Below are 27,759 nucleotides of genomic sequence, written 5' to 3' on the forward strand. Positions count from 1 at the left end.
AGCTTCTTTAATAGGATGATTGGTTTCAGCCTAAAAGATTAGATAAATGTTGTAAAAACAAGCACGTGCCAATTTTCCAAAACAGTTAAATCAATCACAAAGTCAACAATTAGCGTACCGTTCTCCCTGTTCCTTTCCAGTTTTTAATATTTTAAATTCTTTTAAATAATTATTTTTTTAAATATGGACATGTTTTTTTTTACCTTCTCGGTAATTACTAGTTTTCATCTACTTCTCTGTGTTAAACCAAAATCAACCTCCGAAATCTTGTTTTATAAACACACGCGAACGTTGGTGCTCTTGAACACCTCTCTATACGTTGTAAACAAAGACGGCGCAGGCGGACGGACGTAGCATTGGGCATAGGTAACTTGGCTAACGTCCACTCTGCTTTTTACGGCTGCAGCTAGCTAGTTGTCATTCGCTTTACTTCAGTTGTGCAGATGTTTGTATACGTATCTGAAACTGAGTCGCTAAAGTTATTTAGTAACAAAAATACTTCTGATAAAGAAGTGAATCTTCGACACAATCTTCGACTGTGTCGAAGATTCACTTTGGTTAGATAATGTTAGCCCCACAAAGGTCATTTAAGGTTCAGTTGTCACAAACTAATACTCGTCCTCCTTTTGACAGCATATGCAGTAAAACATCACCTGAAGTATGATCTAGTATGAAATGACAGCTGTTTTTTAACATGGGGTTCCCCATAGTTTAAAGTTTTTGTAATCGCGAATCCTCATAAACTTAAAATGTTGTGGGATTACTTCACTCTTTTGAAAGAGCTTTTTTTTTTTTTTACTTAATAGTGTAATTATTAAAATACAAAGCATCTCTAGACACACAGAAAACAAGGTCTATTTAAAATTTTGCCATTCATATTTGACAAATTGTATTGAGAAATGAAGTAATTAGAGTGGTTATTAGTAATCAAAGTGATTAGTAGGCCTTCATGATCAATTTTGCTGGACAAGAAATTGTCCTTGCAATTATAGCGATAAATGACAATATTGTTGTTTTGAAACCATTTTCATAGCATAATAATTGAAGTTTGCACTGTCAATCACAAATAAACTTTAATTTTGCAAAGAATACTAAACACAGGAAAAAACAATAAATAAAACAGAAATAAAAACCACTTACATCTGAAACCATTAGTTAAATGGGTCATGTTATATCTGTAGACAAAATTTACTTCCAAAAAATATTAATCATAAGTATAGAAATAATCAAGCACATTATAATTTATTGATTAATTGCAACTTATCAGGTTTCTCCTGGCAAATATCGAATCAAATTTTTGAGGTCTGACCTCCAGACATTTTTGATTGACCTTACAGTTTTGGGTTTGTTTTTCTTTTTTAAAACAAAAGTAAAAATGTGCTATAGGATCTTTAGTTGAGGTAATAGGTTTGAAACCAATAGAAACTGAAAAACTTATAAGCTTTTCAGCATTTAAACCTTAAGTCATGTTAGGATTTTAAGTAGGATAAATGGACTTCTGGTATTTCAGTCGCATCTGATCAAATCCAATCTATATTGATCTTAGTCAACACCCAAAGATAAATTACTTTCCAGGTGTGGAGGTACGGGCTCTGTTTGCATTCTGCACCAAAATCAAAGCTTTTAAGAACATTAAATTAATTCATCTTCATCTCAAAGGGTTAAAAATAGGATTTTATTTTGGTGATCTGTGGCTTTAAAGACTTAAATCAACAGGTTGCTTCTGGATGAACTTTAACCTCCTGTAATGAGGCTCAAGTCCAACCTGTGGCCATTTGTCCAAAGTTTGTCATTCATTTTCCATCTACACTCAAACATACCTATTAAGTAAAATAACAAAAATAAAACATGGATCATATTTATATAAATTTCCCATAGCTTTGGTGCTTCTGTATTTTTATTTGAACATGCACTGTGTAGAAAGAAATATTGGTCTCTTACTCTTTGGTAAACTAAACATCATAATGTTTCATCTCTTCTGTTTTAGCTGCAGAGACATTTCTGTTTTTGGAGATTTCAAGGGGAAACCAAAATGTTTAATTGGGCGAGGCGAGGAAAGCTGCACAGTGCGTCTCTGTTTGAACCGATCCGGGTCCAATGAATTATCTTTGTGGTATCAGAAGATGCTGGTCACATGCTGAATAATAAGCAGTGATTGTTCATCGAGTCGAAAACAACGTTATTCAAGTTTTATTCTGTGGAACTTAAAGCTTCAGAGTGATCCTTGAAAATGAGGCCATCCAATCTACGACGGGTGTTCTGTTCTGACTTATGAACATTGAAAGTAATTTTTATTTACGCTGTGAGTTAAAATAATCAACAATGTGTTGCTTTCGATAATTCCTGCTAATCATGTATATTTCTAAGTAAAATTGAGCCACATTTCCTTGAATCGTAGTGATTTTTATTTCTTTTTATCATACAAATTGCCATTTTCTTTCCAAATAATTACTTTTTAAAGTTTCTCAAATCTATGCACTAGTTATAAAGAGAATTATAAAACAATAATTAGATATAGAATTTATTCTACTTCCAATTACAGACAAAAATGAGGTAAAATAATATTTTTGGCTGAATTTCATGAGACACATCTTGGTTTCTACTAGTTATTTCCACATTTTAAATATTTATAACTACAGATTGTAGAGTTTTAATTTGTTTAATTTAGTTATTCATGTCAAATGTTGGGGATTTATTTTATTTCATACTTAAACTTATTTGCTAAATGTTTTTGAAACATCAAAACAATTTTTTTCTTCTGAGAAACATTTTTCTAAGTGATTTTATTAATCAAAAATGAGCAAATTGTTAATATAGATTGTATAGTAAAATGCTTAAGTTGCCATCTTAACTCTATTTTTTATATTGTCCTGTTCAGAGCAGACTGTGAACTCTGTCACATGATGAAACCATGTTTTATGTGGGAGAGGATGTCTTAATCTCTATGCAGTAATCCTTTTTTTACACTTTTGCTTGTGCAACAAGGAGGAAACCTCAGCTCAGCGGCTTGGAGCCATCGAAGTGATTCATAGGGTCGGTTTTAACTCCTGACTGGGTTGGAAGATGAAGATCGCTTTGCTGGGAGCCACTGGGCAAACCGGACAGTTTCTGGTCAAACAGGCGCTGGAGCAAGGCCACACGGTCACCGCCGTCGTCAGGAACCCGGCGAAGCTCACAGTGCACCACGACAACCTCAAGGTAAAACTCAACCCAGGTTCAAAGTTCAGGTGCTTTTATGGAGCCACATCTTCAGCATGCTGTTTCTTTCAGAATCCAAGCCAAACAATAATAGTAAACTGAAACACAATATATTGTTTTGTGATGGATGGAAGCTTTTAATTTTAATTTAACTGAAAGGCCAAAGATAATCCTTGTTTTACTAAAGATCCTGTTTTGTCTGGTGTAACTTTAAAGGGGACCTGTTGTACCAAATTTACATTTTTTATATTCTTATACTTCCATATGGGTATCAACAGCTTCGAAAAACAACCCAGGCTCTTAAAAAAATACCCAGCTGTTTTTTTGGCAGTAATTTAAAGTTTTTTGGTGTCTGGAAAATGAGTCGTTTCAAAAACCTCCAGAATGTACCTTGACAAATCAGCAGGGACTGCCCATTTTACCTAGCAACCCCAATGGAGCCCAGCCTGTTGCCTGATTTTACTGCTGAATGCCTCGTACAATGGCTGCTGGAAAAAAGCAAGTGTTTTGTTGTTAACTTACCATCCAGAAACCAGTTGCTGCATTCTTGTTGGTTGTGCAGTAGGTTCTATTTCTGCTTTTCAAAGAAATGGCTGTATAATTGCGCGTCTGTTTGCAGCCATTTTCACGTGTGAGAGTGAACATTGAGTTGGTGGGCGTGGCCAGCAGCAGCTTGTTTGAATTTAATGTGACACAAGATTCTAAATCGGCTTATTCTGAAAGTAGCTAAAAGAAAAAAGAGATTACAATGTCATTATCTAAAAATAATTTAGTGCAAAATCTAATATGTTTTGTATCAGCTAGAGATCAATGGAGGTTAAATGTAGGTCACATCTAACTGGAGTCCTGCCAGTTTGTGTAGGTTTGTAGTCCAGTCCGGTTTCGTGGATGTTTTATCATTATAAATTATATATGAAATATTTTACAATATTTTGCGAACTGTAAATTGGCGGTGAGGTTTTCTGTTCCCAGATCAGGACAGGTTTTATTTCACTCCTTGTGAGAAACGAGGTCAGAGCAGGAATCATGAAAGATGTCAGTAACTATTTTGGCTTCACATTATGAAAAATTTATCCGGTCGGCCCAATTGATCCAAGAGAACACTGAGGTTTTTAAGAAAATGGCTGCTTATCAATTAATCGTTAAGCTTAGTGAACTTTAGTTTCCACATTAGATACAAACCTGAGGATAAAAACAAAGTACTGTTGACTCTTTATGCTTTCTCTGGTTTATATTTGTGAACCACGTGTTTCCCTGGATCAGAATGGCTTCATGTCGATCAGAATGGCTTCATGTCGACCTCTTCTCTGTCTCTAGGTTGTGTCGGCTGATATTTTCTCAGCAGACAGCCTGAAGCCTCATTTCAAAGACCAGGACGTCGTCATGTCCTGCCTCGGCTTTCCGGCTTCCTTCTTCTCCGGCGTGACGGGCTACACCACGTCGATGGCGGCCGTGATCGGCGCCATGAGAGAAGCCCGGGTCAACAGGGTCATCACCATGACCTCTTGGTACACAGACCGTAAGTGGGCTGCACAGGTCAGCGTGTCAAACTCATTGATGTGGCAGAACGTGTTGATATTAACAAATATTGGAATACCTGAACTGATAACCTGCTTATCCAAAGTCTATAAAGCAGTTGCCATGGAAACCTTCAAAGACAGACTTATCACCCCTATAATTACTGTTGGTATGATTGTCTCCTTGTATATCTGCTTTGTGTGAGATTGTGTCATATTTTCATGTTTAGCTGACTCTGCAACCCAGTCTCCGTTCCTGATCCGGTTCCTTCTCCTGCCGATGATCCGCACCGTCCTCAGCAACATGTATGAGATGGAGCGCTTCCTGCAGAAAAACGAGGACATCAACTGGACCGTAGTTCGGCCGCCCGGCCTCAAGAACCTGGCAGCCTCAGGTGAGAGAAAGCCTGATGCTGTACCCACAAGTAGAAAAAAAAACACAAAATAAAATAAACGGGTAAAATGAAGGTTGTTGTTGCAGCTCAGGAGTTTCTGACGCATGAGGGATACTTTGTGCCTGACAGCAGCGGTCAGGTGGGAAGAGGAGACGTGGCTCGCTTCATGCTGTCCCTGCTGAACAGCAACGCCTGGGTCAAGAAGGGCGTCGCCTTCACCACCAAATGAAACCACCGGCCACTTCTAACCACGCAGACGTTTTCTGATTACTTTGGTGTCCATGCTGCACTGCAAAAACAAAACCTTCCCAAGTATTTTGGTCTAGTTTCTAGTGCAAATATATTAGCTCACTTGAAATAAAAACTAACTCATAATTTAGGTTGTTTAGAGTCAATAACTCCTTAATATTGATGAAAAAGTTCTAGTTTTTGTCATAAGTTAAGGAGTTATTGACGAAACAAGTTCATGTAGCTTGCTGAGAAGTTACTTGTAATTTATTTCAAGTGTACTAAGATATTTTCACTAGAAACTAAGATAAAATTACTTGGTGAAATGTTGTGTTTTGCAGTGTGTCTAAGATACTTTACATTAACCAAAGCTTAAATGGGAGTAGCAGCATGCCAGATAGAGGCGTCCTCACTGTGCCTGCTCTTATTACTAAAAATAAACATTGTATATTGTAAGTGGTCCAGTTAAAATGCGTCATAAAGGTCCAGGTTAAATTTATCCGTCTAAATGGCCAACAGCAGAATTACCGGCTGAATTTGAACTCACTGGGATTTAAAATATTTCTGATAAGGATACGGTATTAAAGGGCAAAAATGATTGAATGTTGAATAAGTGTGGATAAATTTTCCAGACACCTGAATATTTAATAAGACTGTAAAGATGTTTCCCTAATAAAACAGCTTTACTGTGAAGTTTGAGTTAAAGTTGTGTTTGGAAAAGTTTAGAAAATCTGCAGACTTTTTGGATGAACTATGTGCAAAAATATTCTTACAGTGGATAAAACATTACAATTATTTTCTTGATATAATTGCCTTAATTTACTCTAACATGTTTTTGCACTCTTAAAATCTTTTCTGTACATATATTTTGTGAAATTACCATTTCTGTTATGAGAACATGAAGCAGCTCCATTACTGGGGTGTAGTTCATACATTCACCCATATGACTGTGGTATTGTACCATAACTAATTATTAAAAGTTAACTTTATTCAATGTTTCTGTTCCTTTCTATTACCACTACATTAAAAATATAAGCCTAGTTTTATAACACAATCAGAGAACTGTGAATTATTTGCATGCTAATCAGTGATATTTAGTTTATGTAAAAAAAAAAAAAAAAACACAGCAAAATAAAACAAAAAGTTCCTGGATAAGTTTTGGCATGAAAGTCCAGACATATGGGAAACCAGAAGTGCCACAATCCACGAAACAAAAAACGACTAAAGAGCATCCTTAATTTAATTAGGAAAACATTTGATTTTCCGTGTATAATTTTTAAATGTATTTTAGGTTGCCAAGATAAATATGTATAATTAGAAAAAAAAGGTAAATGTCACAAAGAATTATTTTGTTTAGTTGCCGCAACATTATTTTTCGTCCTTATGAATTAGTCAGAAGATAAAAGTTGCATGATGAGCTGCAGTAACAACGCAGAAAAAATGTGAAATAATAAAATGCTGAAATTATATATGATTTTACTAAATGTCAATTTTAAATCATTTCAATGTATTTATCTATTTAAATGCAATATTACATTGTGATATGATTGGCTCTTCATATTCTTGCACCAAGGTGCAAACTGAAATAAAATATATAACAAAAAAAAAAAACGTGTTGTTGCTAGGTCTGTTTGATTTGCTCCAAATCACTCTCTTTTATTGACAATTTACAGAAAATATATCACAGAATAAATATATATTTTCAGTAGAGTGAAACTGTACACACTCATGTTCGATTTACAATTAGCAGTTGGGGTTATTGGATGAACACAGACCGTTAGGTTCATTTTTTAAACAATATATTCACATTATAAAACATGTTGACCTTCTGTTTGCCCAGATGGAGAATTTTACACGATGCTGAAACAGGAGGTCAGATTTTAAACAGCTGCTGTAAGACGAGAGTAAAAACCTTAAAAAGTCAAAGTGGATCAGTCCTTAGATAACATTCATTAAACACGATAAAAATGTAAAAAGCTTACATTCCTAGAAGCTAGGTGACGGCAGCCTCAGTTGCATGTGTTAAGGTGCGGCAAGGCCCGGCTCCGCTTTGAGGCAGAGAACCTCGAACAGCATAAATATGATACAACAGACAGAGATTCACAGAGGCGTAGGCAACAGAGGTCTGCTCTCAGTCTTTTACTTCTCCAGGAACCACAGCTGGACAGTTCAGCGAGAGTACAATTTGTTAATTTGGCTCTGGTACATTTTTGCCACAACGGGCCGTCTCAGTTTCAGGGTGGGTCCTGCACACAAACAAGAGAAGAGAAGAGAAAAGAAAAGAAAAGAATGGTTGATTGAACAACAGCAACTCAGTTTCGGTTTGGGGAGTAACTTCGAGAAGCAAACCATAAAATCCTCAGAGATGAAATCTGACCTGCAGTTAATCCATTAATGATAAATTAAAATGAGCTCCATCATTTCCATTCTGATGATTAATATTGTTTTATTTACACAGAACTTATGGATTTGGGTGTGTTTGTTTTTTTTATTTCAGTTTTATTTATCGATTCCTGAATATCTAAAATGTCTTCCAGTTTAAGCTGGAACTGGAACTTGAAGAAGCAAACTTGCATTATTCTAACATTATCAATATATTACAAGAAAATTGTCTCAAAACGAGGATATTATCGTTTATATCAGTAGTTTCTGAAACAATTTGTCGTCCAGTAAAATTTGTTAATGATTTTAACTGCGATAAAAGTTAAACATTTTATATTTTCTCAAAAACAAAAGAAAATAAAAAACCAAAAGTATTTTCTGACCCAATTCTCCTCCGTTGACGGAGAAATCTTTCTCCAGTAAGATCCACTTCTGGATCTTCTGAGCGTTGGACGTGGATGTTTTGTTGAATCGGTTGATGCCGTCCTGAATGGCTTTGTACAGCGCCGGCTCCTTACTCTCTATGATCTCTGACACCTTGGTGGCCCTGACGTTGAGCTGCTGACAGATGTCCACCGCCACGGGGCTCAGCATGTCGGTGGGGTTGCCCTCGTCGTCCATTACGCACTGCGGACGCAACAACATCGGTCACACCTGTTCACTGATGCGGTGGCTTTGTGGAGGTTAGCAGAGGCGACCAGTTTGTTACTTTGAGCGTGAGCAGCATGGAGAGGAACTTCTGCTTGTCTCCGATCACCATGGCGTTGCTGATGATGGGAAGCTCGTACTTCACGGCGTCCTCGATGGGCACGGGGGGGATGTTCTCGCCACCGGCGGTGATGATGATCTCTGCAGAAAGAAAAAAAGACGTTCTGCTTTATGACTTACTGATTTCTAGTCATACTTCAAGTTTCTGACAAAACATTAAACTTTCTGTATAAACTCTTTTCAGCAAATTATCCTTAAACAGATAATGATGGAAGAAATGTCCAAATGTTTGAAGAAATATTTCCCAAAATGTGGCAACCAAGATTTTACTTTTAGAGAATAAAAAATTCTGAGAAAAAAAACTGAATTAATTATTCTGGTTTAGCAAGAGAAACACAGAAAGTATCAGAAATGCTAAATCATGGTTTCAGCAGTTATGTTTTCTTTTGTTCTTCAAATCCAAATAATTAAATGCAAATACCGGTAATTAACATTAACCCAGATTTTTATTACTAGAGCTCTGGATTCAGTTAAAGATGCAGATTTTTCATTAAAAACATAAAACAACAAAATATTAACGGAGACAAAAAAGATTAACTAAATATTGAGTTAAAAGAGGAAAACAAAGGTATCAATATAATGCTGCATCTAATGTTATGGAAATAACATCAAAATGAAAGAAAAATAAATACATGGAAACTAAAATTTCATTCAAAGAGATAAATATGAAAAATAACATTTACAAAATATATAAAAATAGTGAATACAGTTATATAAAAATAAAGACCAAACATAAAGTGGAATGCTCAAAATAGTGTAGGATAAAAGTAAAGTCTTATTTACTGCGAGCTGAAACCAAAGAACAGAAAAGATCTCTGCTGAGTTCTCAGGTAACAATTTAGGTTATTCACATATTAAATGGATGTAACTTTAACCTAAGAGGTAATAAATGTTTCCTATTGTTTGTGATTTTGCGTCTCATTCATTCAACAGTCCTGATCTGTTTGTGCTGAGAGGCTGAACCGGATTAAGATCTAAATGTGAATGAAAGATCGTATCAGATAACAGCAGCTTTTTAAGTTTGATGTGTAAAATTACCTTTCTGTACCGAAAGTACTTTTTAAATAAAGGCTTGTGTTGTCTGGTCCCTTAAATAGATTAAACAGATTCAATGGATCTACAGATTTATAGACCCCAGTAAATTCAGTTTGTGAGTTTATTATTGTAAACGCACAACAACAAACTTTACTGATGTAAAACCTTCTAGTAGATCTTTGGAAGGGTTTCATATAATAAACAGAATAAAATAAACTTTTACACATCACTGCTTTAGGCCAAAACTGTCTTAAGGTTTTCGGTTTTGTTTCCAGGTTGAGAACAACGTTACCTTTTATTCTGCCTGTGATGTACAGGAAGTTGTCCTCGTCGTGTTTGCCCAAGTCTCCAGAGTGCAGCCAGCCCTGCTCGTCCAGCGCCTCGGCCGTTTTGTCCGGCATGTTCAGGTAGCCCATGAAGACGTGCCGGCCCCAGTAGCAGATTTCTCCGTTCCCGTCCGCGTCCGGCTTATCCAGCTTCGTTTTGCAGCCCGCCATCACCTTCCCAACGCTGCAGAGGCAAACCACAGAGATGAGCTCAGTGCGTTCATGTCCTGGTTTGTGAGTCGTTATGGTGATGGTTTGGTTTTCTTTAACTTCTCTTCAGCAGAAACAGAGACTAGGACTTGGACAAGAAAATCCAGAAATTAATCTGACTGGCCTTTATTCTACTTTCTTAAACCAAACATAATCTTATTTACATTTTATTTATTCTTTTTCACTTACAGGAAGAATTTGGGTTGTTGCAATAAGGAACAGGATAATCATATGTGTGTGGCTCCAATTCTTGTTTTTATTTTTTAAAGAACCTGATCAAATGCATCTTTAGAGAAGCCAAACAGACATAACACGCTTTAACTTTGCAAATGTATGCAAACACTAAATGTTTCACTCAAAGCAATAAGTCCCATAATGCATTGCTGCTGACCTTCCAATGCGATACTCGTGGATGGAGACGGCGTGTGGGCCGGAGCTCTCACTCATGCCGTACAGCTCCTTCACCGGGATGCTCAGGCTCATGAAGTAGTCCAGAGTTTCTTTGGTCATGGGAGCGGCTCCACTGCAGCACAGCCTGCAGCGGTCCAAACCCAGCTCGTACCGGACCCTCTTAAACACCAGATTGTTGGCCAGCATGAAGCCCCACGGCACCTCGTTCTCCCTGCAGCCAAGCAGACGCAGAGCGCTCCAATGAGCCGCCGTGCTCAGATCTACTCATGTTTGAAACTTTAGATTAAGGAATGAACCTGGGTAACTTTATAAATATGTGACTTTTCTATGAACTAAATCAATTTAAGCTCAAACCTCCTGCCTCATGTAGAGCATCTCATGGTTGGTGTTTTTATTGTGTTATTTTATTTTAAATGGTTACAAACTCAAGATAAAACACATCATAACAATCCTTGCACATATCTGTCTGATGACCTCACAAAAGGAACAAAGCAACAGATATGAGTGATTTTCAATGTATAAATATGTTTTTACCTCTTTATTTGCGTTTTTAATCAGATTTCTGCTCTAAAAGTTGTTTAGTTTATTTCTGGTCGGCTGTAGCAACACCTGGATCTGTTTTTTCAAACACAGCAGGAAAATCTTGGCGACAAAAAGACACTCGAAGGTTGTTTAGAAGAAGATCACAATACTTTAAATTGAACTCAAATGTTTTGAAATCTGTCAAAAGTTCCCCATCTGCCACATGTTTCCTTAAGGCTGGTGGTTAGCTCCAGTGTTGGATCTCTGGTGAAGTCATTAATGAAAATACACAGTACAGAATCACCTTTTTGTTTTCTTTGGAAAGGATTGAAAAGAAAAACAACAAGATACCCTGAGTAAATATAAACTGCAGGTTTCAAACGTTCATCTGATTTATTAAAGGAAATAAGTGATCTAAACGACCGGCCCAATGTGAACAAGTATTTCCTCCCTTCTGTTCTACGTAGCGACAATCAGCCTGTTTTAAACTTTCACTGTTTTTTTTCTCTCCATATAATAAGAAATTAAAGCTCAATCTGAAAACTGCACAGGCCTGATAGTGAAATTAGTTTGATGATCTGAAACATTAAATGTTTAAAAATCAAAACCAGAAGAAATCTGTGAAGGGTAGATAGTTTTTCCCAGGACTCTGTGACTGTTGGTTCAGAGACAAACACAGCCTACGATACTACCTTTACATAAAAACTGTGTTTCTCTTCAAACTGTGCTTGAAGCCGACTCACCCGTTCATGACGCTGTAGCTGTACTGCAGGCCGATGGCCTTGGCCCAGTCCGCCACCCTCTTCCTCAGGGCAGAGCTCTTGGCGCCCACAGCTTTCATGCTCTCCTGGATCTTCTCCCAAACCCGAGGAACGCCCAAGAAGCCGGTCGGACGAGCCTCTTTCAGCGTGTTCACCAAAGATCCCTGAAAACAGGAACAACAACGGTTGACAATATTAACATTCAGAACCAGCGTTGGTGCTAACAAACCGATGCTAGCTCAAACGATACCTTCAGGGCGTCCGGCTCTGCAAAATGGGCGGTGGCTATGAGACTCATGGAGCACCAAATGTCCATCATCTGTGCTGCAATGTGGCTGAGCGGCAGGTAACTGACCAGCACTTCCTCGCAGGAGTGTAGGTTAATCATCTTGGACACGGCGTGGGCCGTCCATGTGATCTGACCGCGGAAAAGACAAGGCAGCCGTGAAGTTTGATCAGAAAAACAGGAGAAAACTGAGCAGGAAAAGGAAACTACAGTCTGTCTTTTTGGTGGCGTTCAACTGATGCAATCTTTAGATTCATCACATCTACCCCTTATGTCCTGTACAGAAGTTATAAATATCAAATATGTTTGATCAGAGAACCTTTGGTATTTTCCTGCTTGATTCTGAAATAATCTAGAGTTGAATATTTCGCTCTTCTTCCTTCATCCATTGCAGTGTAAACCTGAACACTCAAACTTTAGGTTGAGCTTAACTTGTTTTTGGTTCAGCTCAGGGGCTGAAAAAAAAAAAACACTATTTAAAAATGTCCGTCCTGCTGATTTCAGGTTTGATCAACACATATAGAAGAAAAAAGTAAAAAAGTGAATCAGAGTCCAGCCAACTAACCAACTGATTCCAGTTTCCTGTAAACCAATTGGTGTGTTTGCTGTCAAGCACGGCAATGTGGGAGTGATGATGAGGGCTTGTTCTGACAACACAACACATGGCCCCTGGGCTCTGCGACACATGTAACTGCTGACTGATCCCATGAAGCTGGTAGTTGCTAATAAAACTACTAACCCACCAGTGTCTTTGCGATTATCGTCAAATAAAACAAATTTTCTTTCTTCACTAAACTGATCGAATGAGAATAAATCAGACCTGAACCGAACTTTTTTGTCCTTTGCGGTGCCGTTGAAGAGCAGACTCACATTGTCGTGGCTCAGCATGACGCCTTTGGGATTTCCGGTGGTGCCGGAGGTGTAGATGAGCGTGCAGCACTCGTTGGCCCGCAGACTGTCGATCACAGCGTTCAGCTGCTTGTTGGGAATGTTCTCTCCAAGTTTCATAAACTGGTCCCACTGCAGAAATGAAAGGGTTTAAATAAAACTGGGACAAACAAAGGCTACAGCTGTGTTGTTGTTTATTATGATCAGTCACCCTGAAAGGCAATTCATTCTCCAATAAAAAGCCGATGTTGTCATAGAAAATGTTACCAGACGTCCTAAAGTCCATGTGATGTTTCTAATTGATCACTGAGTTTGATTGGTCAACATACTGTGTAGAGGAACTCTGCTTTCTGCTCCAGTTCGCCTTCATACTGGACGATAGCTTTCAGATGAGGCAACTGACTTTTAATCTGCAGGAAGAGACAAACAGAGGCACGAGAGGTTTAGTAGTTACTCATAAATCTGCCAGAGCTCTGAAAATAGCACACAAAGGGTTTAGATGCTGAGCTGAGCCATCTGACCTTCAGGATCTTTTCCAGCTGCTGCTGGTTCTCCACTACCAGAATGTTTGCCTCACAGTTAGAGGCTACGTAATGACAGGCCTCCGCAGAGTTGGTCGTGTAAATACCAACAGCCAGACCCCTGTGGCATAAAAACTCAATGAAACTAAACGGTAACCACTGTTAATCATTTCCTGCTTGTAAATAATCTTCTGTTGATGGCTAATTATCTTCCTTAAAAGCTTATTTATGTGTGTAAAATAAATGTTCCTCTTCGTGAAAATTAAGAGGATTAATTTATAGATAAATTTATAAACAAATAAATGTATTTGTTTATTTTTGACAAATAAATAAACAAACTTGGAGATCAAAAGTATGTCAGTGGAATAAAAGGTAAACCTGCAGACATGCGAGTTGTCTGAGTACCTGTCAGGTAACAAAGGGGGGAAACGTGCAGCTCTTTCTACTCCAGACAGAAACTAATTTTAGAAACAAGAAGCATTCAGAGAATCAAACTTTTAGCAAGAAGCTATTTGCTGACGTTTGAAGTTGGCTATAGGCAGCGGCTTTCCGTCATTAGCATGTTAACGTGTGCATTCACATGAAATCACATGATTTCATGTAAGGAGTATTTCAGTGTCCTAATAAAGCACAAATTAAGTCTGATGTCACTTCATTTCACAATATAATGTTAAAGTACTTGAGTTGTAAAACACGACACCAAATCACAAAGGATTGTGTATTTTTCAAGAAACATTAATCCCTAAAGTAATAAGAAACTAACCAAAGTGTTAATTTATAAACAGAGGTAAACTGACTTTTATGGCTGCAACATCCACACATTTTACTGTTTACTTAACTTCCAGTTTTTTGTGAGCTATTTTACATTTTCTAGAGGACAGAACCAAAGTTCCTATGAACTCATATTTCAGATTCTTGACAAACAGGTCAAACCAGTTCGAGGAAAGACAGAAACAGACGGTGTGACCTGAGAAAGCCTTAAAAACCTGGACGTTAAGATTTTGTATGGACGGTTGTCGAGGCGGTGATGTGTGATCTCACCCTGCTAAGATGCCGGCGACGTCCGAGATGAACCACTCGGGAGAGTTGAATCCCAGAATGCCGACTCCGTGGTAACGCTCCAACCCGAGCTGCAAAGGCAAAGAACAATGTATCGTAATAGCGCCGCCGCGGCGACGCCGTGCCTCCGCTACCTTTGGCCCACATCGGGTTTTCAGGGCTGTGAAACACGAGACGTAACCGAAGCCGCCGATTTCACACGCCCAAGTTTTGGTTTTCAGTGGGACATTGTCACACCACAGATCAGACACTAATTTCTAGATTACCCTTCAACTTGCTCAAATTCTCATGAAAATTAAAAAAATTGTTTTTATAATGGATATAATACATAATACAAAGGCAGAAATAAAGAATCATCTTGAGATCATCTTGATGTGACTTCTTCATATTTTGCATAATTTAAACTGTGAATATTCACTTTGAAGTAATAATGTTTACTTATTACTGATGAAGAGAGACGTAATTCTCAAATAGTTTTTAGACATTGATTAAGTCTCTTAATTGGGATTCATATTTGGAAAAGACATGTTGATTTTTTTTACCTTAAACTTAGCATAATATAAGCTAAGTCTGTGCCTATGGGGTTCCAAATGTGCCAAAAATATTGTGTTCATATGTGCAGGCAACATGTAAATGGTCATTTGGGTAAATCTCTGTGGCTGCCAACAGTCCTGCAGTGAAGAAAACTAATTTGGTTGCTAAGTTTCCACATAAATGGACAAAACAATTAATATCCTGAGTTCTACAAGACAGAAACAGACATCACATGAGGAAACAGTCCAACACTATGGTTTAACAGCTCATCGGGAAAACATAAAATTACAGAAGGTGTAACAGTATTTTTAAAAGACAACATTGTAGTCAAGTGTACATACAGTGCCCTGGAAAAGTAATTAAGCCTTGTGCAAGGTTTTCTTTTTTCGTTTTTTTACAAATGACATTCTGAAAAAACGGGGTGTGTATTTTATATTTTTTATCACCTTCCTTACTCTGATACCATAAATAAAATCCAGTGCAACCAACTCTCCTCAAATCTATCTATTTGTAGACGGAGCTCATCTGTTAGGAATTTAAGGAGATGCAGAAATTCACAGCTGCTGTTAGTCATGGACTCCACAGATTTTGTCTCTATAGAGGAATCTATTGCTGAAAGAAAGTCATAAAAAAGTTTCCCTTTTCCCATTCCCATGGTCAAACATGATGGTGGGAGTATCATATTGTGGAGATGCTTCATTCTAGAGAAAGGTGGCGACTTGTATTAGTTGGAATTATGAAAATAAATGCAGGCCTATCCCAGAAAAGTAAATATTAGAGGCTAAAACATAGTTGAGACAATAGCCGCTGATAAACATCCAGTGACACAATGGAATGGTTTAGAACACAGCAGTAGAATGGCTCAGTCAAAGTCCAGATTTAGATCTAATCTGAAGGTCTGTTTTAAGATATGGTATCTGATGTTCACATTCTCCATCCAATCTGATTGAGGCTGACTCATCAGGCGATATCTTGGTTTATTGGTCAAACCGAACCTCAGAAACCTCTGTTTATTTTGATCCTGCTGTCTCATTGAAGGGTTGTTCTTCTGGATTAATCAGAATTTATATTTTTCAGCTGAGACATATTTATAAGTATGACATAATTCCATGTCACGTCATCTTGACTATTGTTACAAGGGACTGGTTACAAAGTATACCACACAAATTTTAATTACTGACATCCAGTTATTATCTACTTGTTGTTACTCACATAAAATCCCAACTAAATGCATAAAAGTCTGTTTGCAACGTGGCAATGTCAGATTTTATGAGTAGGAGTAAATACTTTTGGCACAATTGGAACTCCATAGCTGTGCATGTGTGGAGGAATAAATGGCTATGCTGTGTATTGTGATCTGAAAACACATTAAACTGTTATTAATTTAGCGTTAAATCGGAAAACATTTTCCGAAGCACAGACTCTGAGAACGCACCAACCTTGAGGAAGCTCTTGGCCGCTGCACGACATTGTTCGTAGTACTGCCTCCAGGTCAGAGTCATCATCCGGCTACCTTTCCTGAAAACCAAAGCCGGGTGATCACCGTAGCTCTCCACCGCCTCCAGGAACATCTGATGAATGGTGATGGGAGTCTCCGAGCCCGGACCCGTGCTCTCCATCCTCAGCCTGACCGCCTGGTTTCTCTCGGAGGTAAACAGCCTCTCAGAGGGGGTCAACATGGTCGCCAATTCCGCCGACATCAAGGTAACCGACTTTTTCCGCTCTGCATTGGGACAACAGACGCAGATGCTTTTACCCGCCATTTGAAAACAAGACGAGGAGGCGAGCTCGAGGTTCAGGAGAAGACTAAGGTGAGTGAGAGGAGAGGAAACATCTCAGTAGTTGAGTCACGCCTGCTGTGCCAGCGTCGCGTTAGCCGGCGTAAGAGAGGACGCAGGTTGTTATCTGATCCTGAACAGGCGGCTGAGGAATGTACTGACACACCCACCCACCCACCAGGTTTGGTTTGAGGACGCAACATCAATCTGCTGCAGCTTCTTCTGATGAAGATTGAGACTCAATCTGTTATTTCTCATTGGATTTGGTTTCACTACCTGCAGTTTTTAAATAGAATCACAGTTTTGGGTTTGACAAGTTTGACTCCTGAGCATGATACCACTCAGGATAATCCTAGATCTGTTTAAAAATGATACTTTGGCTCACAGCATTTTTATACTTCAGTTCTTGTATATTTTTATATACAGTGTGTTATTTTTACTGTTTTAACTGGAAATTCATGTCTGTAATGAAACTAAAACTTATATTATACAGCTCCATAAAATGACTGAAATCTATCCAATCTAAGGGAAACTGACCTTAATTGCTTTTCTTGAAACTGTGTCTATGTTGATTCCAAGTGATCGAAATTGTCACAACCTTTGAACGTATCAAACAGGAAGATCTTTAAGACATTCCTCTCTGCTTTGTAATAAAATGAGATATTTAAAGAAGACAAAATGCTGTGGAAAATCACTGACAGAGTGATTATCTGTTTATCACTTTAATTGAACCAGAACTCATTTTCAAATGTGTCTGTAACTTTATATGATTTTTAAGACTGCTTAACCTTTTTGATATTTTTATTTGACAAATAAAGCAATAAAAAGCAACATCCTTGAAAATAAAAATAAACTCTTTAAAAGTAACGTATTCATGATTTCAATCCCATCACAATGTTTGTATTAATAATTTAAGAAAATGATTTTTACCTAAGATTCTTTCAGGTTTTTTTTTAGGTGTTTATTTACCTTTTGGGAGATACACAGTGTATTTCAGAAGCTGCAATAGCCATGAATGCAATGCTATTCAGAACATACATGTGAATCATGTGAAGTCACATGTGAAGTCACATCAACGGGTTTCTGCCATGATGCTTGTAGAATATTTGACCACTTTTCTCAGATCATTTAACTGTTTGGTTTCCTGGTACAGACCCAATCCTTCAGCATAATCAGCTAAGTTTCAGCATATGAAGTAACTGTCATGCATGGTTGTGGCAGCATCATGCTGATGGGCCTGGTGAATGGGATAGTGAATGTGATGGATAAGTTTAGAGTTTTGTGGCTTCACCTCAAGTTAACAGATGGACATTCCAGATATCCCAAACACACAACATGAATTATTTTGGCTTAATATGAGCCGTGGTTTTTAAAATACCAAAATACATCTATAATCTGTCCTTAAAATCCCAGCAAAAAAGCCTCCAGTGTAGCCGAGCTCTACCAATAATGTCAGCAGCTTCTGACTATGGGTGGATTAGAGAAAAGCTGATGTCTGCCCACTTCCTAATTTTCTTGAACTACTTGAAGTTGTTTGTTGTATAATCCTTCCCACCTTTAAAAGAAGAACAAGTCAAATGCGTCACTAGCAGACCAAAATAAAACTGACATTTGTTACCATGATGAGTGCATGTGAACGCCTGACTGGACCTGGGCTCAGTCTAAACGTGTCATTCAGAGTTCGATCGGTACCTTTAGGAGATTTTGTTGGATTGTTGTCCTGATCGAAGGTTCTTGGAAGTTTGGCAGGAGGATCGGTGCTCGTCTTTGATGCTGCAGGTGAAACATCAGTTTTTCCCTTTAGCATGACAGCTGCTGCAAGACTCTCCTTGACACTCTTCTAGTTGCTAAAAAGACAAAGTGTAAAATAAAATCAGCATTAAAACCCTTCAGATGCTTTTCATCGAGGACTCTCCAGCCAGATAAGGAGATTGATTATGAAACAGAACCGCTACGCTCATTTATAACACTCTGACATCCACTGAAGTCATTGCAACAGGTCAGCGCCCGTAGTTGCTGGAAAGCAAACGTAGCAGAAACACACGTGTTGTAACTCTGAATAACGTGCCAGGATGGGTTGCTTCATCTTCTTGCACTAATCACATTGTCAGTCTGCGACTGTGAGCAACTTTGACCCAAATTTAAAGAAAGTGAATTTCACAAACTAAACGATTTCAGTACACCGGCGTATTGGGGTCATTAGAGACAGGAAAAAAGAGGAGTAAATTAAATTTCCGCCAAAAAACTGATCTCAGAAATCTTCTAGAAAAAAACTTAGAAATTTCTGAGTTTGAAAATTTTTAACTTTGGATCTCAGAAATGTCCTTGTTTTTTCTAGATCATTTCTGAGATTGATCTTAAAATTTCTGAGTTTTTTTTTACAGGAATTTACTCCTCCATTTTTGTCTCTAAAGGCCCTAATTGCCACCATATTTCAGAGCATAACTTAAAATAAAAGAAACTAAACTGTAGATTTAAAAGTAAAGAAACTAAATCCCTCTGCTTAACAGTACAATCAATCCCAACAAGTAACAGAAACTTATTTTGCAAGCAAAACTTGACAAAGTTAGTGTCAAAGTAACAGATATGTTTCCTCAATATTGTAATAGAACCAGATTAAGATCTGTCCACTCAGCAAACCCTCACCCAGACTCTGGTTTTAAGATTGCCCATGTCAAGGATTTCTTTTTGGAGTCAAAGGTCATACGAATGACTAAAGTGAAGTTTTGCAACAACATCTTTGCTCCAAATTGTGCAAATTTATTTTTTAGTGCCTTTAGTATTCATGCCCCCAGGGGTTTTCAGACTTTGTCACATCACAACCACAAAGTTTAGTATATTTTGTTTTAATTTGATGTGACAGACCAACACAAAGTAGTCAAAGTGTGAAGTGGAAGGAAAGGGCTTTATGGATTGTTTTTGTTATGGAAAAAGATCAGTTTGCAGTTTGCCACAAGCTAGAGGACTTAGCAAACGTGGAAAATTGAGAGACCCTGCATATTGTCATTAATATACATTTATAAAACAAGGGAGTGATGGCATAATTTTGTGTAGAAGAAACTCACATGAAAGAACATTAAGACAGGGAAACTATAAATCAGGATATCCAGGTGAGATTAAAATAAATCTTTTTGGCATACATTCAAACCATCATGTGAGGAGGAAAAATGACAGCAGACCAGCCTGAATAAACCGTCAGCATCGTCACGGCGTGTGGTGCTGGGGGTCCCTTTCTTCAACAGGAAAATGAAAGCTGACGCTAAAGAACGAGCAATCATAGATGAAAACGTGGTAGAAGCTGCAGCAGAGTTGAGATTGGAGCGGTGGTTCGCCTACCAACACAGCAACGACCCAAAACATACAACCAGAACTACAACGGAGTGGCATGGGTTACAACGGTCCAATTAAAGTCCAGTTCACAACCAGTCATGTACAGAAACTTAACAAGTAGATTTCCTCACCAAATGCAAGTTCAACATGAGAGATTGCTGCAAAGTTAGCTCGATGCTATAAATCTGCTGCCACCACCTGCTGATTCAGGAGTGATTGCTGCAAGTCCAGTCACTCAACAAAACAATCAGCTGCATTTCATTAGCCAGAAAACATTTTACCAACTGTCAATAAAGTAAAATCACCTGCATTGTTTTATATCTAGGATCAAATTGGAAAGCATGTAATATTAACATTATTAGATTGAGAAAACTGGATGTTTGTCTTGTAAGAGTGCATTGAGATTAGGGCTGTGTAATAATATCGATTTTGCGATATATATTGATATTTTCTTTCCTAGAAAAAAAATCGATATTCATCCGCAAGTATTGTAACATCCAACTGTCACTTTGCTCACTCACTGCTTGCTTCGCCGGAAGAGTGATTAATTAGGTCATCAGGCTTAGAGTGATTCCTTCAGATGTTAAGTGTCATGGTTAAAAAGGTATCAAACTATTCAGAGCAGGGTACTTGGTGCACTTTATTTACTTTACAAATGCATGTAAGCTACAGTTTGTACTGTTTCAATTTTTAAAAAAACATGTTTTCTCACCACTTCTTTGATTCATTTTGTCCAGCTGTCGACTTTAAGTCTGTGTCAATGTCCAACAAGAGCCAGGTATTGTGTAGTTGGTGCTTTTCATAAGTTTTCAGTTAAATTAATTCAATCCAACTCTATAACAGTCACAAAATGTCATCAAAATCACTCTGTCCATCTAAAATCTTTCAGAAAATCGCGAAAGTGTATTGAATTGTATCGTTTGCCGAATATCGCTATATATTGCATCGTGAGCAGATTATCATGTATCATATCGTGAGATTATTGTATCACTACAGCCCTAATTGAGATGCCCATTGTTGTAAATCTACATAAATAAACCAAAACTCAACTGAAACCTAAAGCAAACTATATAATCTTCTAACCACCTCACAGATATACTCTACTTTATGTGTGTTGTGATACATACATTTCTAATAAACGCATTAAATGTTAGTGGAATGGTGCAAATGTTCCAAAAGTATAAATATTTTTGCTACGCATTGTAGTTGTCCTGTCAAGTGGAAAAGAAGTCTTTTAAAGGAGTGCGCTATAAACATTACACCCAAGAAACACAAAGAAAACACGACAATTCACAGGTGTACATATTATGGATAAACTAACTAAAGTAAAAGCTGGTATTTTTTCCCTTATAACTGCACAAGAAAGCATTAAATTGACCGAATAGCTTTGCAGGTGACGTCTTACCTTCAATGCTCTCACAGCTGAGTGGCATCAATCTCTCAGAGGCACTCAAGTGTAGGACCGACCTCATCAAACTTTTCCCTACACAGGTAGTCTACTGTTCCTCACTGGGCAAGAAAGCACAGTTTGGGCAACTTCAACAAGACGATCAAAGTAGATTCTCCTGCCTCATCCAAGAGCTGAAGAAACTCGCATAATCCGACTAGAAACTGCTCGCCAAGGCCAGAATAATCAGTTAAAGATCCACAGACAAAAGTGGATCAAAGGTTGTGGTCTCGACAAGGTGAAGACAACCTAATACCTGCAACACGCAGCAGCCTGCAGCTACAGAAACCTGTTGTGTTTGCATTAATTACAGAGGCTGACGACTGCTGGCTCTGCTTGGCAGGGACAAACATTCAGCAGGAGGGACATTTATGAAAACCATAAGCCAAAAACGAAGTAGGTGTGGGGTGTTGTTAAGATACTTATCAGCTGAAATTGGTTTATGAAGACAGTTTTCATCAGAAATGCACAATGAAGCATGTTAGAGAGCAAAAGTTAACATTATACAAGAGAGCAAAAGATAACGTTATACAAGTTCTGTCACAATAGGAGAAAAGATAAGACTTTGACTCATAAGTGCTATTCAAAAGTTGAAACGCGCAATAATGCCTTTGTTTACTAGATGAACATATTTAAGAGGCAAATGTCTGAAATGTTATAAAAGCAAGAAAAAAAAGCCGGATTTTTCAAAAACAGCTAGCAGTGATTTTTTTTTTTAACTAGAAGCACTTAAAATTTGCATAAAAATACTGCCCATACTTCCTCCTTTTCCTCAGTCCTGCGTATTTTTTGGCCATGCTGCAGGTGCTGAGCACTGTTTTATCGGTAAGTATTGGGGAAAGTTTAACAGTCTTTCTGCTGTGACACATAGTTACTCCCCACACTGAGATCACACCACCCAGTCACACCACAGCCATCCTGACCCAGAGTCCCTTCTGCTTGTAACTGGTGAATGATTAGTTAGGGGCTTGATCTGTGGCAAAAACCCAAACAGGAAGTCTGAAACTAAAGAAAAACATTTGAAGTGTGCTTCAGCTCATGGATGTTATATTATTGTTTACAATCAAGTATGATAAGGGAAAATTCCAGCCATTCCAGAAGATATCCGTGGATTTATTACTGCGCTGACAATGCTGTGGTTTATGAATAACTATTTAAAAAAAGAAGTCTGCTTGCTATACTGAAGAAAGAGCATGCTTATTTTGAGAAGTTACCATTCTGGAAAATGGCTTCCAATGTTGGCTCTAACACCCAGGTTCCTGCTGTCAAAGTTCTATTGTGCAATTTGTTCTGGTCTTGATATTTCTATTTTTAATCTCCTTTGAGTATTTGTAGCTTGGCACATTGCCATTCAGCCGACTGCTCACTTTGTTGTGATTGACTTCTTTGAGGCCTCTTTATGGTTGTTGATTATCTGTGTAATCCCAAGGTATCTACAGATTATCCTGATAACCTGCAGTTTTGCCTTTCCTCACCTTTCTTCAACTCCAAATCAAATGACACTAAAAATAAATAAAAAGTAAATAGGGCAGGAAACCCTATTCTAAGATGCCTATATCAACATGCTAGTGTCTTAAAATATTTAGAAAACTATATCACTCATAAAAACAGTCATTAAACCAGGAAGTTGCTAAAAAGGTACACAAACCAACCATGCTTTAAGCTGCCACATAATGGTGCGCTCTCTCTAATGGTAACAGGCAATGTATTCCAGCACCTAAATCGTTTAATTGATAAAATAATCTGCAAAAACAAAAATTTTCTAAACTGAATCTCACAGTTCAACCTGGAGGTCGACCTAGCCCTATTTATGCCATTTTCCTTTAAAAACAATCCTCCAGGGATCATTATAGACTTATATTAGTAATAGAATTACTAATAAGCAGCATAAAAATAATTAATTGTAGTACCTAATAATAATTTTGTCTAATTTATTATTATTTCTGCCCATATGAACGTTACATTAAACGTGTATACTTCAGCATTTTTAGCAATAAAGTTTCAGAAAATAAAACAAAACCCTTGAGCTCTATAAAGATTAAACATGAAAATACTGTTTTAACATTGAAATAAAGTAGTAATGCACACCAAATAGCTTTTGGCCAACCGCTAATAGACTCAAGAAGAAGAAAAATGGCGCAAGATCCTCAACAACAAAGTATTCACGAAAAAGCTCAATAACCTGATCAAACTTTCTATTATCCAGTGTAGGAACACTCGATTATAAAACTTTACACGGTGCGCACATCTCTCCAACGTTTTGCTAACTCTCGCAGGGGATCTAATCGATTAGCATGGTGTCCCAAATAGCTATTGGATCGGGGGAAAAACAATAATTATAATGCGTTGATGAATCGTTATATTTACCCAGCCCTTAATGCTAAACTCAAAACGTTTTTGTAACGGAAATACAACAGAAGGAAAAATATATTTCTAGCTAACACGCTCATCTAATGCCATATTGACAACGTTTCTCTAACTGAAGTATAACAGAAATAAGCTAACAGGTTCATTTTAATGCTACCCTCAAATAAACAGCTCTACATTTTATCTACCAGAAAAACAACAACAACACCTGCCTGAGTCTTCCAAACGCACTTACAAATATGAAGGTTTTCCAGGGTACAATGATTATAAATTACGTTCAGAGTGGTAAGAGCCGTTTACTTTCTCCTAACTGCCCAAATTCTTGTTGTCAAGGTTACCGGAGAAAAGTACAGTAAAGATGGTTTGCTTCCAAAAGCGCTCACTCTGTCATGTTTCCTCGAATACAAGGTCGTAAATTTCAAACCATGTTTTTGTCATTCTTAGCGTGAATTAATAGTTATTAAATTCGCAAACTTTGAACTTATTTTTCGACTTTTAAAATAACTTATTTCCACTATTCAGTCAAATATTATTTGACCAAATGGCAACACAATTCTCGCTTGAGAAAAAAAAAACCTGAACGCTGTATGCGCTGGGTTTTTACCTTAGAATGGCCAACTCTGTTATTCCTATGTCAATTTGATACAGTAGGGGCTTCCATACTTCCCATATCTGTGTCCTCTGTCACTTTTATCAGCAGTTAAAACTGTTTAATCCGTTAACATGTGGTAACCTGTTTTTCAGAGCCGCCTTTACACGCAACATGAGCGCTACGACGCTCGCGCTGGGTTTACACCTGTGCGCCGTGAAGGAGACCTGCTGCTGCTGCGCAGAGCTGCACAGGTGTGTGTTAGAATCATGGCAGCAAACCAGCAAAATGCAAAGAACTTTACACAGTTTTTCCCCCAAACTAACAGACTGTTGAGTAAAGCTGTTGGATGCAGGTAAAGTTAGCTAAAAGATGACTAGCTAATATCAATACATCACCTTAAGCTTAACAAGTAGCCTGGAGGCTACCAATGTTGTTGTCTATGTTCAGCTACATACATTCATTTTGCCCCCCAAAAAAGTCGATTCCTCCCCCTTGCTAGACAGCTATTTGTAATCCATAGGGGGGGCCAGAAAATGTTTGGGGGGGGGGACCCAGGAGAAAAAGTTTGGGAACCACTGCTGTAGTAGATTTTGCATGCTTGTTGTAAAAAAAGAAAGACATCTGGTTTTCAGTTTGTTTTGGGCTTTATTGAATAAATAAATGTTTAGTAATAAAAATAGAGTCACTTAGTTTATAAAATGTTTGCTATATTTAGTCATGTTTAAGAAAGAATAAAAACTGATTTGGGTGCAGAAATGTAGACTTTTCAATAAAAGTCTCTGAATAAACGTTGTTTTACCTTTTGTTATAAAAACACGAATACTTTGTGTTGTAGTTTACACTTTCCTGTGTAAGAAAATTATGTTGGTAACAATTTTTATCCTGATTACAAATTAAAAGAATCTATCAGAATCTCTGGGACAAATTTGCGTCATTTTTGAATTGCAGTTGGGGGCCACAAAAAATCAGTCCAATGGCTACAAATGGCCCCCGGGCCGCACTTTGGACACCCCAGGCTTACTGGGTGGATGTGTTCACTCTTTGTTCCCGTTTCACTTCTGTTTACTGGTGGTGGGTCTGTTGAGTGCTGGTTATTTGTACTCAAACATTTGTGTTCTATCTTGTTCACTGTCGGGTTTTTTCCCCAGGGAGGTGCCCTGCATTGTGTTGAGAGTTTGGGAAGAGAAACTGAATGTTGTTGAATATGTAAGATAAATATATGTTCTCCGCTTTGGATCTCTGCCTCTGCTGCAGCTGGAGCTGCTGCTTTTTGGCACTGGAGGACATGTAGATGAACATAAATTTCAGCTTTCTGTTTCATCATTTCGGGTTATTTTTCGGCGGGAAAAGCAAATACTCTCATTTTAATGCAACACTCAAACATCATGTACACCACTCTCCATATTTTGTGACACGTCTGTCTTCCAAACACACAAATACTTACAAAGACGAAAGTTTTCCAAGGCACAAGCCGTATATAAATTACCTTCAGAGTGATCAAGAGCCGTTTACTTTCTCCTAACTACCTAAATCCTTGTTGACAAAGTAACCACGGAGAAATGCGTCAAAGACAGTTTGCTCTTAAGAGCGCTCACTCGATCGTATTTCTACAAATACAATATGACAAAGATCCTTTGTAATACACTGATAAAATGTCAAACCCCAGCGATGTTTAACAATTCTTAGCACGAATGTAGTCATAAAATTAGATGTGTCAAAAGTACTCACATTCTCTACTTAAGTAGAAATACAGATACTTGTATGAAAATATATTCTAATAAAAGTAAAAGTAGACCCCTTATGATGGAGACGAACTTTGGACTTGGTCTTCCCTCGCCCGGACGAGGTCACCAGTCTACTTGAGAGGGGCTGTACGTACTTCCATTCTGGAGTTGCCCACGGTGAGAGGCGCCGGGCAGGAGTGGGCATACTTGTTGCCCCCCATCTTGGCGCCTGTACGTTGGAGTTTACCCCGGTGAACGAGAGGGTAGCCTCCCTCCGCCTACGGGTGGGGGGATGGGTTCTGACTGTTGTATGTGCTTAGGGGCCGAACAGCAGTTCAGGTTACCCACCCCTCAGAGTAGAGCCGCTGCTCCTCCACGTCGAGAGGAGCCAGTTRAGGTGGCTCGGGCATCTGGTCAGGATGCCTCCTGGACGCCTCCCTGGTGAGGTGTTCCAGGCACGTCCCACCGGGAGGAGGCCTCGGGGAAGACCCAGGACACACTGGAGGGACTATGTCTCTCGGCTGGCCTGGGAACGCCTTGGGGTTCCTCCAGAGGAGCTGGAAGAAGTGGCTGGGGAGAGGGAAATCTGGACCTCCCTTCTGAAGCTGCAGCCCCCGCGACCCGACCCCGGATAAGCGGCAGAAAATTAATGGATGGATGGAAGAAAAGTAAATGTACAGTTTCAGCTGTTTCACTCAAGTAAAAGTTTTTAAAAAAATTACAAGTTTTAAAAAGTTCAAAAAGAAAAAGTAATTTTGTCTATCAATAATGCAAAATTACTTTTGATAAATCTAAAATAGGTCTACTTAAAAAGGTCCGGTCATATAAAATGCTTTTTTTTCTTTTGCTGACATGTTGGTATAGAAATTAAAAAAGAAATACTGATACAATCTAGATTTTCTTCAAACTAAATCTCAATCGGGATAAGATTGCACAATACACAGTACATTCAACACTAATCATTCTTTGAGTAAATGTATTTAGTTACTACCAAACTCTGACGCGTAGTTTAGTTTAAGGGATTAAAAAAAACTATATTTGGGATGTAGTTTTATACAAATATCCACTGTTTCTCTAAATTATTCCAAAACTGTATTAGAGATAAACTGGCTTGTTCTTAGAAAAACAAGCCAGACATTTTCAAAATAATAACATTTATATTACAAAATATAAATATAAAACATAACTTCTTTAAGTTATTTTAGAACTATATTAGGGATAAACTAGGAATAATACGTATAGTGGTGTTAACATTGGCATTATTCGTTGAGATTTGGACTGGTTTTTTGCCGTTCAAATATCATTTTATGGGAAAATGTCAACGTTAGCTGGAGATAGGCACCAGCACCCCTCCCAACCCCACTAAGGGACAGGGGTGTAAAGAAAATGGATGGATGGATGGATGGATGGATGGATGGATGGATGGATGGATGGATGGATGGATGGATGGATGGATGGATGGATGGATGGATGGATGGAT

At 38.1% G+C, this 27,759-nt stretch overlaps 2 protein-coding genes across 7 annotated transcripts; one reads left to right on the forward strand and one right to left on the reverse strand.

The window, feature by feature from the left end:
• Positions 1-282: 282 nt before the first annotated feature.
• Positions 283-6,389, forward strand: LOC103469929 (uncharacterized protein YwnB-like). 2 transcript variants are annotated; one of them, XM_008418002.1, is made up of 5 exons: positions 283-366; positions 2,986-3,198; positions 4,516-4,717; positions 4,946-5,110; positions 5,197-6,389. In XM_008418002.1, exons 2-5 carry the CDS (start codon positions 3,064-3,066, stop codon positions 5,337-5,339), a joined length of 645 nt encoding a protein of 214 aa, XP_008416224.1. In that variant the 5' UTR covers positions 283-366; positions 2,986-3,063; the 3' UTR covers positions 5,340-6,389. The 2 variants fall into 2 exon arrangements, with proteins under 2 accessions (XP_008416224.1, XP_008416225.1); XM_008418003.2 differs by having other exon boundaries at positions 5,202-5,313.
• A 1,060-nt stretch (positions 6,390-7,449) lies between these two features.
• Positions 7,450-26,115, reverse strand: LOC103469930 (long-chain-fatty-acid--CoA ligase ACSBG2-like). 5 transcript variants are annotated; one of them, XM_008418007.1, is made up of 15 exons: positions 24,199-24,292; positions 21,555-21,658; positions 18,512-18,666; positions 16,481-16,764; positions 14,490-14,578; positions 13,449-13,569; positions 13,257-13,337; positions 12,910-13,059; positions 12,004-12,171; positions 11,736-11,917; positions 10,451-10,681; positions 9,816-10,033; positions 8,430-8,569; positions 8,104-8,347; positions 7,450-7,584 (listed from the first exon to the last, which is right to left on the reverse strand). In XM_008418007.1, exons 3-15 carry the CDS (start codon positions 18,624-18,626, stop codon positions 7,508-7,510), a joined length of 2,100 nt encoding a protein of 699 aa, XP_008416229.1. In that variant the 5' UTR covers positions 18,627-18,666; positions 21,555-21,658; positions 24,199-24,292; the 3' UTR covers positions 7,450-7,507. The 5 variants fall into 5 exon arrangements, with proteins under 5 accessions (XP_008416229.1, XP_008416231.1, XP_008416232.1 ...); XM_008418009.1 differs by lacking the exons at positions 21,555-21,658; positions 24,199-24,292 and adding an exon at positions 26,042-26,115; XM_008418010.1 differs by lacking the exons at positions 21,555-21,658; positions 24,199-24,292 and adding an exon at positions 26,000-26,086.
• Positions 26,116-27,759: the final 1,644 nt, after the last annotated feature.

This window comes from Poecilia reticulata, linkage group LG9, assembly GCF_000633615.1.
Source record: "Poecilia reticulata strain Guanapo linkage group LG9, Guppy_female_1.0+MT, whole genome shotgun sequence".
Lineage (NCBI taxonomy): Eukaryota > Metazoa > Chordata > Actinopteri > Cyprinodontiformes > Poeciliidae > Poecilia > Poecilia reticulata.